Source organism: Bubalus bubalis, chromosome 23, assembly GCF_019923935.1.
Source record: "Bubalus bubalis isolate 160015118507 breed Murrah chromosome 23, NDDB_SH_1, whole genome shotgun sequence".
In the NCBI taxonomy this organism is placed as follows: domain Eukaryota; kingdom Metazoa; phylum Chordata; class Mammalia; order Artiodactyla; family Bovidae; genus Bubalus; species Bubalus bubalis.
The window spans coordinates 51838536-51855409 of NC_059179.1; the positions used below are offsets into that span (position 1 = coordinate 51838536).

General features: G+C 55.1%; 1 protein-coding gene, 2 long non-coding RNA genes and 1 pseudogene across 3 annotated transcripts; 1 reads left to right on the forward strand and 3 right to left on the reverse strand.

Moving 5' to 3' along the window:
- Positions 1 to 335: 335 nt before the first annotated feature.
- Positions 336 to 1297, reverse strand: LOC123331305. Its single transcript, XR_006547851.1, has 2 exons — positions 775 to 1297; positions 336 to 606 (listed from the first exon to the last, which is right to left on the reverse strand). It is a non-coding gene; the product is annotated as an uncharacterized LOC123331305 (long non-coding RNA).
- A 1043-nt stretch (positions 1298 to 2340) lies between these two features.
- Positions 2341 to 4155, reverse strand: SPRN (shadow of prion protein). Its single transcript, XM_006070975.3, has 2 exons — positions 3529 to 4155; positions 2341 to 2800 (listed from the first exon to the last, which is right to left on the reverse strand). Exons 1-2 carry the CDS (start codon positions 3861 to 3863, stop codon positions 2353 to 2355), a joined length of 783 nt encoding a protein of 260 aa, XP_006071037.2. The 5' UTR covers positions 3864 to 4155; the 3' UTR covers positions 2341 to 2352.
- LOC123331304 lies at positions 2517 to 13529 on the forward strand. Its single transcript, XR_006547850.1, has 2 exons — positions 2517 to 2876; positions 12266 to 13529. It is a non-coding gene; the product is annotated as an uncharacterized LOC123331304 (long non-coding RNA).
- On the reverse strand, positions 9133 to 11634 carry LOC102389177 (annotated as a pseudogene).
- Positions 13530 to 16874: the final 3345 nt, after the last annotated feature.

Below are 16874 nucleotides of genomic sequence, written 5' to 3' on the forward strand. Positions count from 1 at the left end.
CTGGGCCCATCAGGGAGAACTGAGCCGCCAAGGAGCTGCCCTGCCGGGACCTCCTGTTTAAGACTTTCAAACGGCCACGTTGCCTCTGTGGCCCTGGTTCGGGCTCGGCCACCTCGCTCTGGTCTTGCGGAGCCCGGAGCTCAGTCTGGGAGGATGAGGGCATCTGGGCGCCGCACCCAAGAAAGCTGGCAGTGTGGACACAGGAGGCTCCGGGGTTGGCCCTCTCACTGTGCAGCCCCGTGGGCCCCTTGCCAAGAAAAACAACACGAACGCTCAGCACCCAGGGCTCGTGTGTCAGGTTCCTGAGTGTCCTGGTCCTGCAATAAGGAGCGGTCTGGTTGGCAGCAGAGTTTATTTCACCACTGAAGCGTGCACACACACACACACAAGAGGTCCCGAGGAGCCGCGGCAGAATCCAGCGGCCCCGTCCCCTTGGTGCCCAGGGCCGCTCTGCTCACAGCCCGGCTTGTGCACAAGCCAGGGTGGTCAGTGGAGACCCCAGGCCTTCCCGCCGCCTCCGAGCACCTTCCAGCTAATGAGACGGCACCCAGCATTGCTGTGCTCACACCTGAGGGGCAGGAAGGTCACCACCACAGCCTGCACATTCTGGAAGCGGGCGGGGAGGGAAGGGTGGTGGGCATGGGCACTGCATTTGGTTACAGCTCCGGCTCTTCTGTGGCCAGTGGTGTTGCGACCTTCCCGGGCACTCCGCCAAGGCCCCTCTTCCTGTAGGCGGCCCTCTAGGTCCTGCTGCTCCCCGCCCAGCACACTCACCAGTTCGCCTGAGGCTGCCCACCCTGAGCGCCGCCTGCTTCCTGCCGGAATCCTGCCCCGTGGGGTGGGAAGCGTTCAGGGATGTGTGGCTGCAGACACCAAATGCTCCTGAAGTCGGGTTGTTGAGTAGAATCACCTGACATGAGCGGTGTTTCCAGCACGTGCAGTATGCTGGCGGTGCACGCCGCAGAGGTGCGCGAGGGTCTGGACCAGCCATAGTCCGTGTCCTCGTGGGCGTCTGAGGCTGAGCACAGCTCGGCCAGGCCCATCAGGGAGGGCTGAGTCGCCAAGGAGCTGCCCTGATGGGACCTCCTGTTTAAGACTTTCACACATTACCTCTGAGGCCCTGGCTTGGGCTTGGCCACCTCCCGCTGGTCTTGCGGAGCCCGGAGCTCAGTCTGGGAGGATGGAGGGCATCTGGCAGTGTGGACACAGGAGGCTCCAGGGATCTGTGTCCTGCAGCTTGGCGCCTGGGCCTTTGGACAGAAATGCTTGGTCCAGGCCCCGTGGATAATTTGAGACCCTGACTGCAACCAGAGCTGAGGGCCAGCTGGGAAGGCAGAGTCGGCAGGGCTCCTGGAGATGCTGGTCTGGACACGAATCTGTCAGCTGAGTCTACAGGCCTTGCGGCGCGGGGCAGGCAAGGGCGGGTTCTGGAGGCAGAGCCCGGCCAACCAGGAGCCGGGCTGCAGCCGTCCTGCAGGGTCCCGGGGCTCCTCCAGCCAGAGGGCGCGCCGGCGAGCCTGGGCCCAGGCTGGCTCACACCCGAGGGGCAGGTCGGCAGCTGGAGGGAAAAGCAAAAGCACCTGAGAGGCAGGGCTGCCTCACCCTGGGCGTCGGGAGCCAGGGGCAAACCTTGCGTCTTCGGAGGCTGCTCTGGGCCGTGTCCCCCGGTTCCCCCAGCAGTGGGCCTCGCACCGTCTGCCCAGAGAGGGCTGTGGCCCCTGGGTCCATAGGCAGGGCAAGGCTCCGGGCAGACCCTGGGTGAGGGTGTTCTGGGAGTGTCCAGAGAGCATGGGGCCATGCTGGGCTCACAGATCCACAGACGCACCCCCCTTCTTTCTGGATGGGTGACCAGCGCTTTTCCTCAAGTCCTTCAGTCCCTGGGGCTGCCTCTGTGGGGGGCGGGGGGCACCATGTCCTCTGGGCTGTGGCAGAACCAGCCCAGCCTGAGGGCCCGCCTCCCTGCCCAGTGGTCAGCACCGCCCTCAGCACTCAAGTGTCCAGGGTGGGCTCAGAGGAGCTGGGGTGGCCTGAACAGCCTGTGGAGTGGTAGGCGCCCGGCCAGCGTGGACCAGCGCGGGACCCGCAGGACGCCTGCCGTCCTGGCTTGGGGGGACTAACCCCAGCAGGAGGCAGGGTATCCTGGAGCTGCTGGGCCGCTGGCCCCCTAGGAGGATGTGAGATGGGGAGGGGCTCGGGCGGGAGGTGTCACAGGTCCAGGCCGAGGGGCCAGAGCTACCCACACTGCTCTAGGCTCCTGGCTGTGGGCAGGGGAGGGGAGGGGCGGTCGGGGCGCGGGGCCTGGGAGGAGGGCACAGGCTGGGGGTGGCTCTGGCCCTGACGCGCCGGCCCAGCCTAGGGCCGCAGCAGCCGCAGGGCGCCCAGGGCCCCGCCCAGCAGTGGGCAGAGGTGCCTGTGGCCTGTGGGCCCCGCGCCTGAGGTCCACGCCCAGTAGCTGTAGACGCCTCGCCCCGTTCCGTTGCCGCCGGGCGCTCCGTCCTCCGCATCCTCCATGCCAAGCTCCGCCGGCCCCGCGGCCCTCCTCCAGCTCCAGCCCGCAGCCAGGCCTGCGGCTGCCCCCGCCGCGGCCCCCGCCGCCGCCCCCGCGGCAACGCGCATTGAGGAGCCGGCGTAGCGGGGCGCTGGCCTCACACGCACCCTCGCGGCACCGCGCCCGCCACGGGCGCTGCCACGGGCCCCACCGCGGCCACCTTTGGCTGCACTGCCGTCGCAGAGGAAGGTGGCCGCTAGCAGCAGAGCCCAGCACACGGCGGCCGCCCAGTTCATGTTCCTGGAGCAGAACCTGCAGGACGGAGAAGGAGACCTCAGCTTCTGTGAGGACGGGGCACTCAGGAGCTGGGAACAGAGGACTTGGGGAGGTAGGGAGGTGCTTGGGGCCCGGGCACAGGGAGCTCAGCGGTCAGGGGCGGGCTGGGCATTGGGTGGTACGCGGGGCCTCGCCTGCTGGAGGAGTGGGGAGTGGGCTGGGGTGGGCTGGGGGCAGGCCTGCCTGAGGATGAGGGCCTGGGGCCTTGGGCGGGTATGGGGGTCTTGTTCAATAGCCGGGAAGGGGCTGGTGGGGGTGAGGGTTCTGCAGTGGGGTTATTCTGTGTGGGGCGTGGAGTGCGGGCAGAGGATGGGGCTTGCGAGCCCCCTGTGGTTGAGGGCGCTCAGGCCTGGGGAGGGGGCTCCACATGTGGGCCGCTCCAGGGCTTGCAGGCCCACTGGCCACCGTGGGGTGAGGCTGCGTCTCCAGGTCCGAGGGCCCAAAGGAAGCGGGTGAGGGTCTGGAAGAGGGGCCAGCAGGGAGCCTCGGTCGCTCTCCCAGGCCCCTCCCCGGGCTCCGGGGCCGCAGTCCCACCCCGGGCAGGGTCCAGCCTGGCGCCCCCTCCCTCCCGCTCCGCCTCGCGCTCCGCCCCTCCCGCTACCGCCTGGCTCGCAGCTGGGCCGGGGACCAGAGGCGACCCCTGGGCGGCGGCTCCACCCGCCTCCCTGCCCCAGACGCGCCCCCCCCCCACCGCCCGGTCTTACCAGCCGCAGGCCTCGGGCAGAACCGCGGCGGCTCCGAGGACCGCGGCCCGAGCGGAAGGGGGGCTGTGGCGGAGACCCGGCCGGCGCCGCCGAGCGGAGCGGGGATGTGCGTGCGGCCTCCGCCCTTGGCGTGGGGCGGGGAGACGCGGAGGCTCATCCCCGGGACGGGAGGGAGGGGACAGGGGCGGGCCTTCGCAGGCGCAGCCCCCCTCTGCCCAGCACCCCCCCACTCGCCGCCCGGTCCTCCATCCCTTGCGCACCCCCACCCTAACTGGTCCCCCGATACCAGTCAGCCCCACGGTCTGCAGCACCTCGCACCCCAAGCTCCACCGCATCCGTCCTCACCCCAACTTCGCACACTCCGTTCCCCCACCCCGCACCCTCCGGCCGACCCCAATCCCTATCTCCCTCACATCCTTTCCAGTTCCTCTTTCCCTCCATTTCCCGGGGGTGTGTCCACACGGGCCCCTGACCGCGAGGCCCAGAGAGGAGAGGACGGCTCTCCAGGGCGTCCCAGACCCAGAGCAGCACCAGCCCTAGCAGGCCCCCTTCCAGGCCTGGGAAAGGGGAGCCGGGACCCCTCTTCCCGCCTCCAGGGCTGCCGCTCAGGTTCCTCCAGGCCCCTGCAGGCGGCCCCACCACCTGTAACCCGACTGCTCCAGCTAGCAGGCCTCCAGGTCCCCGCTAGATTGGACCTCTGGGCCTGGCTCCGTCTTGCTTCCCAAGGTTTGTCTGTCCTCGAGTCTCCTCCCGGCCCCCTCCCAACCCCAGACTCTAGGCCTCGCCTGAGCTGCTCCCCCTGGGGACACCGGCTCTCACGGTGTCAGGAGTGCACCGTGCCGCAGAGGCCTCTGTGACACCGTCTCTCTCAGCTTCCGTCCGATCCTGTGGTCCCTGAAGGCTCAGCGCCGCCGCGTCCCACGCTGTCCTGGGCCAGAGGGGCCTCGCCTGAGGCACCTGCTGGCCCCGGGCCTCGGGCTGCTGTGGCGATGCGCGATGGGAGAGGCGGGGCTCGTCCAAGGCTTGCATCCTCTGGTGGACTCCCTGGTCCCACGCACAGAACAGCCCCAGTGAATTGCTCACCTCCAGGAAACAAGGGCACTTCTCTGACGAGACCAGGATGCCACGTGGGGCCTGCGGGGAGGTCACCGCTGTGGCCTCTCAGCACCGGTCCCCTGCTCCGGTGTGTCCCCTGGGAGCCCGCCTTCTCTTGCTTTTGCCCATGGGGTCTGACTGTGATTGCCCCCTTCCCTGGCCCTGGGAGGGGATGTGGCACGCCTTCCTGGCCGCACGGACCTGCTTCCCAGGGCAGGGCCGGGCCTGGGCCCTCTCCTGGGCACCGTGAGCCGGGAACAGTCGCACATGCGGCCGCACTGCTCGGAGCCCGGGGCCGGGGCGGGCGGGCAGGCCAGGGGCAGTGAGGGCCGTGCCCCCTCGCCTCCCGGTCGGGCAGTGCCACAGCGGACACCGGGCACCTTCTCTGTCACCTGCGCTCAGAGGGCCCCCAGCCCAGGGACATCCCTGCTCCCTCGTTCTCAATGGACGAGGCTGACGGCTCGTCCTGACGGCTCCCAGACAGCCTTCGTGTTAAAGTGTAAATAGCAGCCGGCATTTATCAGACATTTGAGGAAAGTCTGCAGCACAATAAAGACCACAGCAGAGAAAAGGGGAAAAAGGCTCAAGAAGTTTGAGGAATGAGAGAAAAACCTAAAAAAGCAAAAATAATCCATAGGCTCAGAAAGACTGGGGGAGATACTGTGTTTGTATAAGAACAGGATGCTATGACAGAGGTCCAGACTAAGTAAGAACTTCTGAAAACAAGGTTGCAAAAAGCCAACAGAACTGAATTAGAAAGTGAAGGACATTTTTTTAGGTGAACAGAAACAAGACGGCAGATAGAAGAGAAAGGGCGTGGTTTTGGACTCTGCGTCTGATGGACTCCCCCTTCAGAGGCAGAGGGTCAAGGGCACTCTGCGAGAGGAGCCATGGAGGGAGGCTAATGAGCCCTTTCATGAGGAGCTAAGCCTTATCTGTTGAGATGTGAGGGAAGCACAGGAAACAATTTAGACTATTTTATGTTTAAATATTAACATGAAAAATTCAAATGAAATACTAGCCACTGGGACTTCCCTAGTGGGAAGACGTTGCATTTCAATGCAGGGGTGAAGTTTCGACCCTTAGTTGGGGACCTGGGATCCCACATGCCTCATGCCCAAAAAACCAAAACATAAAAACAAATATTAGCCATTGAACCCAACAGTACATTAAAAGCAGGTCACCACTCTCAGGTCCAGGTGGTTTCAAGTCTGTGGACACACTTTACTCATTACTGCACAAAGGGAGAAAAACACTCATGATTTTCTCAGAAAAAGAAGACGGCACATTTCATTTCTTTCTTTCTTTGTTTTTCTGATTATGAAAATGTATTGCTGTCGTGCCTTCACTCCCAGCACACGGTCCTGGTCCTTCCTCTTCGTCTTTGCTGCTCAGTCGCTTGGTCATGTCTGACTGCCACGCCACAGACTGCAGCACTCCAGGCCTCCCTGTCCTTCACCATCACCAGAACCTGTTCAAATCCACGTCCACTGAGTCAGTGGTACTGTCCAGCCATCTCATCCTCTGTCGCCCCCTTCTCCTCCTGCCGTCAGTCTTTCCCAGCATCAGGGTCTTTTCCGATGAGTCAGTTCTTTGCATCAGGTGGCCAAAGTATTGGAGCTTTAGCATCAGTCCTTCTAATGAATATTCAGGATTGATTTCTTTTAGGATTCACTGGTTTGATCTCCTTGCAGTCGAAGGGACTCTCAAGAATCTTTTCCAACGCCACAGCTCAAAAGCATGAATTCTTCAGCGTTCAGCCTTCTTTATGGTCCAACTCGCTCATGCATACGTGATTACTGGAAAAACCATAGCTTTGACTATATGCACCTTTGTCAGCAAAATAATGTCTCTGCTTTTTAATATCCCATCTAGGTTTGTTGTAGCTTTTCTTCCAAGGAGCAAGCATCTTTTAATTTCATGGCTTCAGTCACCGTCTGCAATGATTTTAGAGCCCAAGAAAATAAAGTCTGTCACTGTTTCCATTGTTTCCCCTTCTGTTTGCTCTGAAGTGATGAGACCGGATGCCATGATCTTAGTTTTTTGAATGTTGAATTGAGGCCAAAAGAGAGACGTTAGCTATTTAATGACCTTCAAGCTGACTCCAGGAATGTCACCAACAGCATGACCTTTGTGATGAAATCTAGCAACCAGCCCTTCATCGTTTTCCTCAATAAAATCAAACAACCACCATTAGGTATAAAAGTTGAGAGTTTTTTGCCATTCTTCATTAACTGAATCCTGACACGCATCCTGAAGGCAGAGTCTGGCTCTTGGACTTCAGCCCCACTTTCCAGCATGCAGCCCCCTTGTTGAGGTGCTCGGTGAGGGCGGCTCCATGACGCCCTGTGTGTGTTCTTGTCCTGTTTACCAGGCCCCTACTGGTCTCATCGGTGGCCACAGAGCTTCCTGGCAGGATGAAGATGTGCCACAGGCCTGAGCAAAAACGAGCCATTTCTTAATTTTTAAATGTCTTTTTTTTTTAAGTTTTTTTTTAATTGAAATATATTTGACACGTAAGAAAGTGACACATAAAAAAGTGAAGAGGAACTAAAGAGCCTCTTGATGAAAGTGAAAGAGGAGAGTGAAAAAGTTGACTTAAAGCTCAACATTCAGAAAACTAATATCATGGCATCTGGTCCCATCACTTCATGGCAAATAGATGGGGAAACAGTGGAAACAGTGTCAGACTTGATTTTTTTGGGGTCCAAAATCATTGCAGATGGTGACTGCAGCCATGAAATTAAAAGACACCTACTTCTTGGAAGGAAAGTTATGATCAACCTAGACAGCATATTAAAAAGCAGAGACATTACTTTGCCAACAAAGGTCCATCTAGTCAAGGCAATGGTTTTTCCAGTAGTCATGTATGGATGTGAGAGTTGGACTATAAAGAAAGCTGAGTGCTGAAGAATTGATGCTTTTGAACTGTGGTGTTGGAGAAGACTCTTGAGAGTCCCTTGGACTGCAAGGAGATCCAACCAGTCCATTCTAAAGGAGATCAGTCCTGGGTGTTCATTGGAAGGACTGATGCTGAAGCTGAAGCTCCAATACTTTGGCCACCTGATGTGAAGAACTGACACATTTGAAAAGACCCTGAAGCTGGGAAAGATTGAGGGCAGAAGGAGAAGGGGACGACAGAGGATGAGATGGTTGGATGGCATCACTGACTCAATGGACATGAGTTTGGGTAGACTCGGGCAGTGGGTGATGGACAGGGAGGCCTGGCGTGCTGCGCTTCATGGGGTCGCAAAGAGTCGGACACAACTGAGCGGCTGAACTGAACTGAACTGAACTGACATGTAACCTTTTGTAAATTTAAGATGTCCACCATGTTGATCTGATACACTTACATATTGTTATGTGATTTGATTTGATTTCCATCAACATTCATTTGTGGGGGAAAATGCTAAGAAAGCTAGTCATAGAAATGACTTTTTAAACTTGATTAAAGCTATATTTCAGGTAAACCCTCAGCAGATATCATATTTAGTGGAGAGCCTTTAAATATGTTTTGTCAAAAATTATGAGCAAGGAACGCTTCCTACTTTCACTACTTCTGTTGATCACAGGCCTAAGCCCAGGAGACAGCCGTGCCCTGAAGAAGCTGTGGACTCTGTGGTCGACCACTCACCCCCAACGCCCGGAACTGGGGAGCCCTCGCCTCTGCAGAGCCGGGGAAGCAGAGTGTGCTCTGGGGGTGCTGGGCAGGGCTCTGTTCCCCAAGGAGGGGCCGGCAGAGCCTGCACATCTCCCCTCCCCTTCCTCCGCTCAGGACTGTGGCCTCGGTGCCGGGAGCTGCTGCGAGAAAATGAATTTCTGGTGTATAAGCCAGCCTGTCCGTGGTACTGTTTTTTCCCTGTGCCTTATAGCTTGTGGGCTCTTAGATCCCCAGCCAAGGACTGAAGCACAGAGCCTAACCACTGTACTGCCAGAGACGTCCCTGTGGTACTCTGTTATGGCAGCCCAAGCAAACTAAGAAACTCAGGGGCTCATACAAAAAGATAAAAGTCAAATTTAAACATTTTGAAAAAGCAGTTCAAAGAAGAGGGATTCACCACGCCAGATATTCAGAACTTGCAGACACCATGGTGACAAAGCAATCTAGACAGAAGACAGACCAGTACAGAAAGCAGGTTGTCATGGACAGAATGCAGGAGCTTGTACATGTGCACAGGAAAGAAATAAGACTGGGAATTTGATAGAGAATAGGGAAACTGTGAGAAGAACCAGACAGAAATTCTAAAACTAAAGTACATCAGAGAGCCGAGCCCAGCTCATCCTGGGCTGCGGAGCTGTCCCCTGCTCTGGTGCTGAAGTTCCCTGAAAGTGGCAGCTGCCGCCTTTGGGGCTTGGCTGCTGCTACTGTGTCTCAGGGTGAGGGGGGAGGAGAGGAGCTCGCTGGCTGTGCTGGTGGGAGAGAGCTGTGGCCCACCTGGTGTGTGGGCTGGTGGCAGTGAGCAGATGACAGGGTGGGAGGGTTTGAAGTTCCTCCTCCTGCCGCTGGTGCTAGGAGGGGCTGGGAGCCCAGTGGAGTTTGGCCAGGGCCTCATGGATGTCATGGTTCCGGAGGCAGTAGATGATGGGGTTGAGCAGTGGGGTCACAACGGAGTAGACCACAGACACCAGTTTGTTGAGGTCAAAGGAGCTGATGGCGTGAGGCCGGGCGTACATGAAGATGGTGGTGGTGTAGAAGAGGGCCACCACGATCAGGTGGGAAGCGCAGGTGGAGAAGGCCTTCTGGCGGCCAGCCACTCCTGGGATCCTCAGCACCGTGGCCACGATGTGGGTGTAGGAGATCACGGTCACCAGCAGGGAGGTGGCGAGCACAGCGAGGGCTGCCACGAAGTCCAGCACCTCGATGGTGGCGGTGTCAGAGCAGGAGAGCTGCAGCAGGGGTGAGATGTCACAGAAAAAGTGGTTGAGGACATTGGGGCCGCAGAACCTGAGGCGGGAGATGAGAGCCGTGGACACGCAGGAGGCCAGGAAGCCACCCAGCCAGGCGCCGAGGGCCAGGCGCAGGCAGAGCCTCGAGTCCATGATGGCTGGGTAGTGCAGGGGGCGACAGATGGCCAGGTACCGGTCACAGGCCATGCTGGCCAGGAGGAAGCACTCGGAGGAGCCAAGGGAGAGGAAGAGGAAGAGTTGGGTGAGGCAGCCTGAGAAGGAGATCGTCCTTGCTGAGGCCGAGAGGCCAGCCAGCAGCTTGGGGATGGTGACTGAGGTGTAGAGGGTCTCCAGCACTGACAGGTTGGCCAGGAAGAAGTACATGGGCGTGTGCAGTCGACGGCTGGCTCTGATGGTCACCATAACGACCAGGTTCTCCAGGATGGTCACCATGTAGATGGTGAGGAATGACCCGAACAGCAGCCCCCGCACGTGGCACAGCTCTGGGAAGCCCAGCAGGATGAACTCTGTCACTGACGTCTCTGTGGAATTGCTCATAGCCTTCTTGGCAGGGAGGTCACTTCTGAGTGCCTTGGAACAGTGGAGAGAGGCAGGTGTGATGTGTGCTGGGCAGGGGACTGGGTCCTGAGAGCTGGGTGGGGGCACCATAACCCCTTCTCAAAGTTGCTGTAGGACTGACCCCCCCCATCCTTAACCCAACACACACTTCACCCTGAGCAAACCCCTGGCGGGGGGCCCACCTGCACACAAGTGAGCACAAGCATACCTCTCATGTCCACTCTCACGTGGAAGCGCTCAGGTGTGCACTGCTGCCTGTCCCAGTACTGCACACACAGCCATGTGTGGGAGTGTGCATGCCCATGTGCACACACACACACACCTAAGTGCATGCCGGTGCACACACACCCAGGTACAACGCACACGTGCACACACCCAGGTGCACTCCTGCACACACCCCCAGGCACACGCACACGCACACATTCAGGTTCACACACACACCCATGTACATGCACACACACAGGCCCACGTGTGCACACCGCAGGGGAGGAGGCCTGTTCTGTGTGCTTGGAGTGCTGTCCTAGCTGTGTGTCCCGGCGCTCCCTGGCCTTCTCCACGTGGGCCCCAGAGCACCACTTCTCCTCACTGTTCTCTGGCCAGGGCTGCTCATCCTCAGGAAGGACACCACTTCCATCAGAAGGCCAGCGGGATCTCCAGGTCTGAGCAAAATCTGGGCTTCGGATTTGTGGGCCTGGGGATGGGGGTGGGGGGAGGGTTCATTCCCACCTTTGGTTTCCCCACGTGGACCTGTCTTGAGCTGGCCTGAGGTCTGTATCCTGTGTTTTCTGAGCTTGAAAGTGGCCTTTGGGAGACGGTGGAAGCGGTCCACTCAGAGCCTTTCAGGGGCCGGGTGGTTTGGGACTTTTGGGCCAGGACACCCAGGACCTGGGTGTCTGAAGGATGGGTGGGCAGCAGGGAGACGGCAGGCTGGGGCAGAGCCGGTTCCCGGCCAGCAGGCCCGGCCTCCGGGGCTTCCACGCCTCCTCAGCCCCTCCCCTCACCGGCAGGACCAGGGAGCCCTGCGGGAGGTGGAGGGGATTCCCGGGGCAGGTGGAATTCTTGGGCGATGCTCAGCCTCTTCCTCCTATGTTTACCTGTCCTGCACAGAGGCTGAACCGGGGTGCTCCTGTCTCACCTCGAAGGGGCTCGGGGACCCCCACTGACAGCAGTGTGCTCAGCCCTGTGGGGAGGGGCTGTAGGAAGGCCCTGGGGGTGCGGGGGGGGGGAGCGGAGTGAATGGAGGGTGCCCCAGTCTCTGGGGATATGAGACCATCAGCGACGCGGCAGAAGAGGCTGAGCCTGCAAAGGGTCTGCAGAACCTGGTTGGGTGCCAGTCTGGACCCAGGGCATCAGGGCTGGGGCTCCAGGAGCCCTCCTCTCTGGGCCGAGCGGCTTGGTGGTGTGTGTCAGGGGAACTCGGAAAGTCTGCCCCTCTAGCACCCCCAGGCCCTTTGCTTCGAGACCAGGCTGTCACCTCCAGCCTCCCTTCCCCTCTCCTCACTGAAGGGCGACTCCACGTCTCTGTAGGTCTCCAGCCAGGGCCTGGAGAAGCATGCTGAGTCTCCCGCCCTTGCCTCGTGGCCAGGTGGCTTTTGTGGTGCTCATTAGTGGCCTTGCCACCCCCCTGGCTTCCTGGAGGACTTTAATTGAGATTTCTCACCCCTGTGGGACTCTCAGAGCAATCTGCAGGGTCCCCAGGGGGAATGTAAGAAGGGAATATGAAGTAAAGGGTGAGGGCTTCCTGCCTTCCCCTCGGGACAAACAGAGTCTGGCCTGCCGCCTGCCTTCCAGGTGCCCTGGCCCTGGTGAGGCCCATCCTGAGACGGCTCTCAGCCTCAAGGCCCTTTCCTGAGGTTCAAAGGGGAGTGGATGCTACACAGTAGCATTCATTTTATTTCCTTCCCACACTTGGCGTTTATTTATTCATTTAGTTGTAAAATAATGGAACTATTGTAAACCTATTCTCAACTTGAGACCTAGAAAGAGGCTACTAAGTGACCCCAGCTTCCCCCCACTCTCCAGGGACCACTCGTGGGATTCCCCTGCTGCCTAAAGCATTTTAATTATAGATATTGCTTAGTTTTGCTTGTATGCAAAGGTTATGACAAAGGGTATTATGCTACATGCTGTCTTCTGGGTCTTGCTTTTTTGTACTAAGTCTTTCTCTTCTTGGTAGCTGTTCTGCATTCATTCTGACACCTGAGCAGTAACGTTCTGCCACGTCCGCCTGCGTCACAGTTGGTGACCTCGTCCTTTGGGCACAGCCCCTGAGCGCCACGCACCAGGATTTCTCCGAGCTACACGGACGAGCGGGAGCACTGGGGGTGAACTTCACATGCAACGTGACAAGAAAATGCCAAGTTCTCTCCTCAGAGTGGCTGTGTGACTTACACTCCTACAGCTGAACCACATCCTGTCCAACAGATGGTGTGGTGGATTTCCTAATCTCTGCCAATGTAGACGGTAAAAATAGTGTTGCGCTATGAATTGCCTCTCTCGGCTGCACTTGGCATGGTTAGTGTCAGTGAGGGTTTCTGCTTCTGTGAGATGCCTGAGTGTGTGTGTGTGTGTCTTTTGCCCATTTCTCTCCACATTTTACTTATTGATTTGCAGGAGTTCTTTATGCACTCTTTTCTAAATTTCTTTATTGAGGTTTAATTTACACAGTGAAGTGCGCAGACCTTAGATGCTAAGTTTGATGAATTTTGATGAATGCACAGATGCGTGAACCTGCACCTCATCAAGATACAAACTTCCTTCACCTTAGAAGCACCCTGCACGCTCCTTCCCAGTCAACCCTTCACCCCCTCTTCGAGGCAACGCTGCTCTGAGTCTTTTCTTCGTGGATTACTTATTTTCTAGACTGTGACAGAGCGGAACCATCCAGTACCCCTCTCTGTCTGGCTTCTGTCAGCATGTTTTGAGGATGTGTATTTCATTATATGGGTAGAACATGGTTATCTGGAAGAGTGTTTTAAAATTTTCAAATGTTTGGAGATTTTCTGGATGTATTTTTGTTATTGATTTACTTTAACTTCCTTGTAATCAGAGAGCACACTTGGCATGAATCTGAATCCTGTAAGTGTGAGATTCATGTTATGCTCGAGAACATGGGCCCGTGTTGGTGAGGGACCTGGGTTCACGGGTCTGTTTCTGGGTTCTGCTCCACTCCGTTTGTCTCTGGGTTTGTCGTGTCTCTGATTCTGCACTGCCCTGATTGCGACAGCTTTGTAGATTTGAAACCAGCGGGTGTGGATGCTCGGACTACTCTTGCTTTTCAAAATAGTTTTGGCTCTTTTAGTTCCTTAGCCTTTCCGTAAATTTTAGATTCAGCTTGTTGATTTATGCAGTATTCTGTTGTAATTTTTATTGGAATTGACTATAATCTAGATCAGTTTGGGGAGAATTAACGTCTTTACAATATTGAGTCTTCCAATCCATGAGTGTGGTCTATCTCTTCATTTCTTGGTTCATCTTGATTCCTTTCATCAGTATGTTATAATTTTTATGATGTTTTGCAAACATATTTTTCCCAGTTTATATCTTTTCTCATTTCTTTAAGATGACTTTTGATGAACAGAAGTCCTTAGTTTTTCAAAATTATTTTAGAACAGTTTAGATTTATAGAAAAGTTGCAAAGATAGTAAGACAGTTCCCATACATTCCATACAGAGTTTCTCCTGATGCTGATGTCTTAGATGAGTGTGGGGGTGCGTTTGTTACAATTTATGAACCAATACGATACATTATTGTCACACAGTGCACACCTTACCCGGCTCTCCTGAGTTTGTGCCCATGTCTTTCTTCCGTGCCAGGCTCCCGTCCAGGATCACATCGCATTCAGTTGTCATGTTTCCTTAGTTCCACTTGGCTGTGGGCTTTGCATACTTTTTTTTTTTTTTTTACAATTTTGAGGAGTTTGGTATCTATTTGATAGGATGTCCCCAAACTGGGGCTTGTCTCATGTTTTTGTCATGATTAAACTGAGGTTATGGGTCTTTGGGAGGAAGACCGCGGAGATAAAGTGCCCTTCTCATCACGTCGTGTCTAGACCCACAGCATCCGCAGGGCCGCCACTGCCGTTGACCCTGACCACGGGGCTCAGGCCGCGAGTCCTCTCCTGCCACTTCGCCCTCCTGCACGCACAGTGTCCTCTCTGGAAGGAGGCCGTTACGTCAGCCCACATTTAAGGGTCATACTCTCCCTCCTTGAGAGATATACAGGGGTAAATGACTTGCAGTTCTTCTGCATGGAAAATTTGTCTTTTCTACCCATTTCTTTCTTTATCCAATCATTGGTTTATATCAGTATAGACTCATGGGCGTTTGTTTCATATTTTGGTTTATACTCTGATACTATTCTGGTTGTTTGTTGCTTGAAATACGATAGGTAGCGTTTTGAGTCTGGCTTCTTTCGTCTAGCCTAATGTTCTCGGGGTCCTCCCCGCTGTGGCCCGGGTCGGTGCTTCTCCTTTTTGCGGCTGAATCACATGCTGCTGTAACTGTGTGCCACCTTCTCCTTCTCGCTCCACCTCTTAGGGCTATTTGTACCTTCCGGCTGTTGTAAACAGTGCTGCTACGGACACTTGTGTACAAACACTGGCCTGAGTGCCAGTCTTCAGTTCTCTTGGACATATATCTAGGAGTGGGATTGCTGGGTCATGTGAGAATTTTATGTTTACTTTTTGAGGGAATGCCGAATTATTTTCCATAGAGGCTGCACTGTTTTATGTTCTTATCAGAAAGGTACAAGCATTCCAATTTCTCTACATTCTCACCAACACTTGACATTTTCTGTTTTTTAAAAATATATAGCTACCCTAGTGGGTGTGAAGTGGTATCTCATTGTGGTTTTTATTTGCATTTCCTTGATGACTGATGACACGAAACATTTTTCCACATTGGCCATCTGTACATCTTCTTTGGAGAAATGTCTATTCAAGTCCTGGCTCATTTTAGATTGGATTGTTTGTCTTTTAGTTTTTGAGTTGTAAGAGTTTTTTATGTAGTTTACATATAAGACCCTTATTAGATATATGATTTGCAATGTTTATCCCATTTTGTATGTTTTGCTTTCTTGATAGTGTTCTTTGATGCACAAAGTTCTTGATTTTTATGAATTCCAGTTCATCTGCTTTTTCTTTTGTTGTTCTTGCTTTTGTGTTTTATCTAAGAATCCTTTGCCAAATCCAAGGTCCTAAAGATTTACTTGTATGTTTTCTTTTGAGGGTTTTATAGTTTTAACTCTCCTATTTTCATTCTTGATCCATTTTGAGTTCATTTTTGTATCTTGTGACAGGTGGGAGTTGGAGTGCATTCTCCTGCAGATGGAGATTTGTTGAGAGGCTAATCTTTCCTCATTGAGTGGTCTTGGTACCCTTGTCAAAAATCAATTGACCATAGATGTATGGGTTTACTTCTCAACTATCAAGTCTATTCTATTGGTCTATAGTCTGTCTTATGTGAATCCCAGAGTTTTGGGTAATAGCTTTGTAAGTTTTGAAATCAGAAAGTGTGAGTCATATAATTTTGTTCTTTTTCAAGGTTGTCTTGGCTTTTGGGGCCCCTTGCTATTCCGTATTAATTTAGAATCAGTTTTTCCAATTTTGAAAGAAAGGCCATTAGGATTTTGATAGGTGTTTCACTGAGTCTATAGCTCACCTGATGCAGTGTTGCTGTGTTAACAATATTAAGTCACTTAATGCGTGACCATGGGCTGCTCTTCCATTTATCCCATGTATTCAGGTGTCCGTTATCTGTTAGTTTTCCCACAGTGTTTTGCAGTCTTCAGTGAGCCTTTCCCTCCCTGGTTAAATTTATTTCTAGATATTTTATTCTCTTGGATGTTGTTATAAATGGAATTGTTTTCCTAATTTCCACTTTGAATTGTTCATTGCTGTTTCAGGAACACAGCTGATTCTGCATGTTGATTTTTTACTCTGAAACTTTGCTGAATTTCTTTATTAATCGTGGTAAGTGTTGGGGTATAGACTCTGGGGTTTTCTAATAACGAGTGTGGCTGTCAGCTCTTCCTTCCAGGTCGGGCGCCTCTTTCTGTTTACTTGCCCATTGCTCTGGGGGAGCTGTGGCACCGTGATGGGCCGCGGCGCGAGGGCTGCTGTCTCACCCGCCTGCCCCTCGCTGCGTGGCACCGAGATGGGCCGCGGCGCGAGGGCTGCTGCCTCACCCGCCTGCCCCTCGCTGCGTGGCACCGAGATGGGCCGCGGCACGAGGGCTGCTGCCTCACCCGCCTGCCCCTCGCTGCGTGGCACCGAGATGGGCCGCGGCGCGAGGGCTGCTGCCTCACCCGCCTGCCCCTCGCTGCGTGGCACCGAGATGGGCCGCGGCACGAGGGCTGCTGCCTCACCCGCCTGCCCCTCACTGCGTGGCACCATGATGGGCCACAGCGCGAGGGCTGCTGTCTCACCCGCCTGCCCCTCGCTGCGTGGCACTGAGATGGGCCACGGCGCGAGGGCTGCTGTCTCACCCGCCTGCCCCTCGCAGCGTTTCCGGCAGTGGTGATGTCAACCGTGGGTGTCCTTTATCCTGTTGATGAAGTTCCTTTCTATCACTAGTTTTCTGAGTATTTTTATCATGAAAAGATGTTGAATCTTGTCAAATATTTTCCTGCATTGAGTTAATTATGTGTCCTTACCCCTTCATTCTATTAATGTGGTATAAATATTGATTTTTATATTGAATCATCCTTGCATTCCTGGGACACAAGGTCAAATCCTGCTGGTCACAGTGTGTAACCTTTTAATATGCCATTGGATTTGGTTTTCT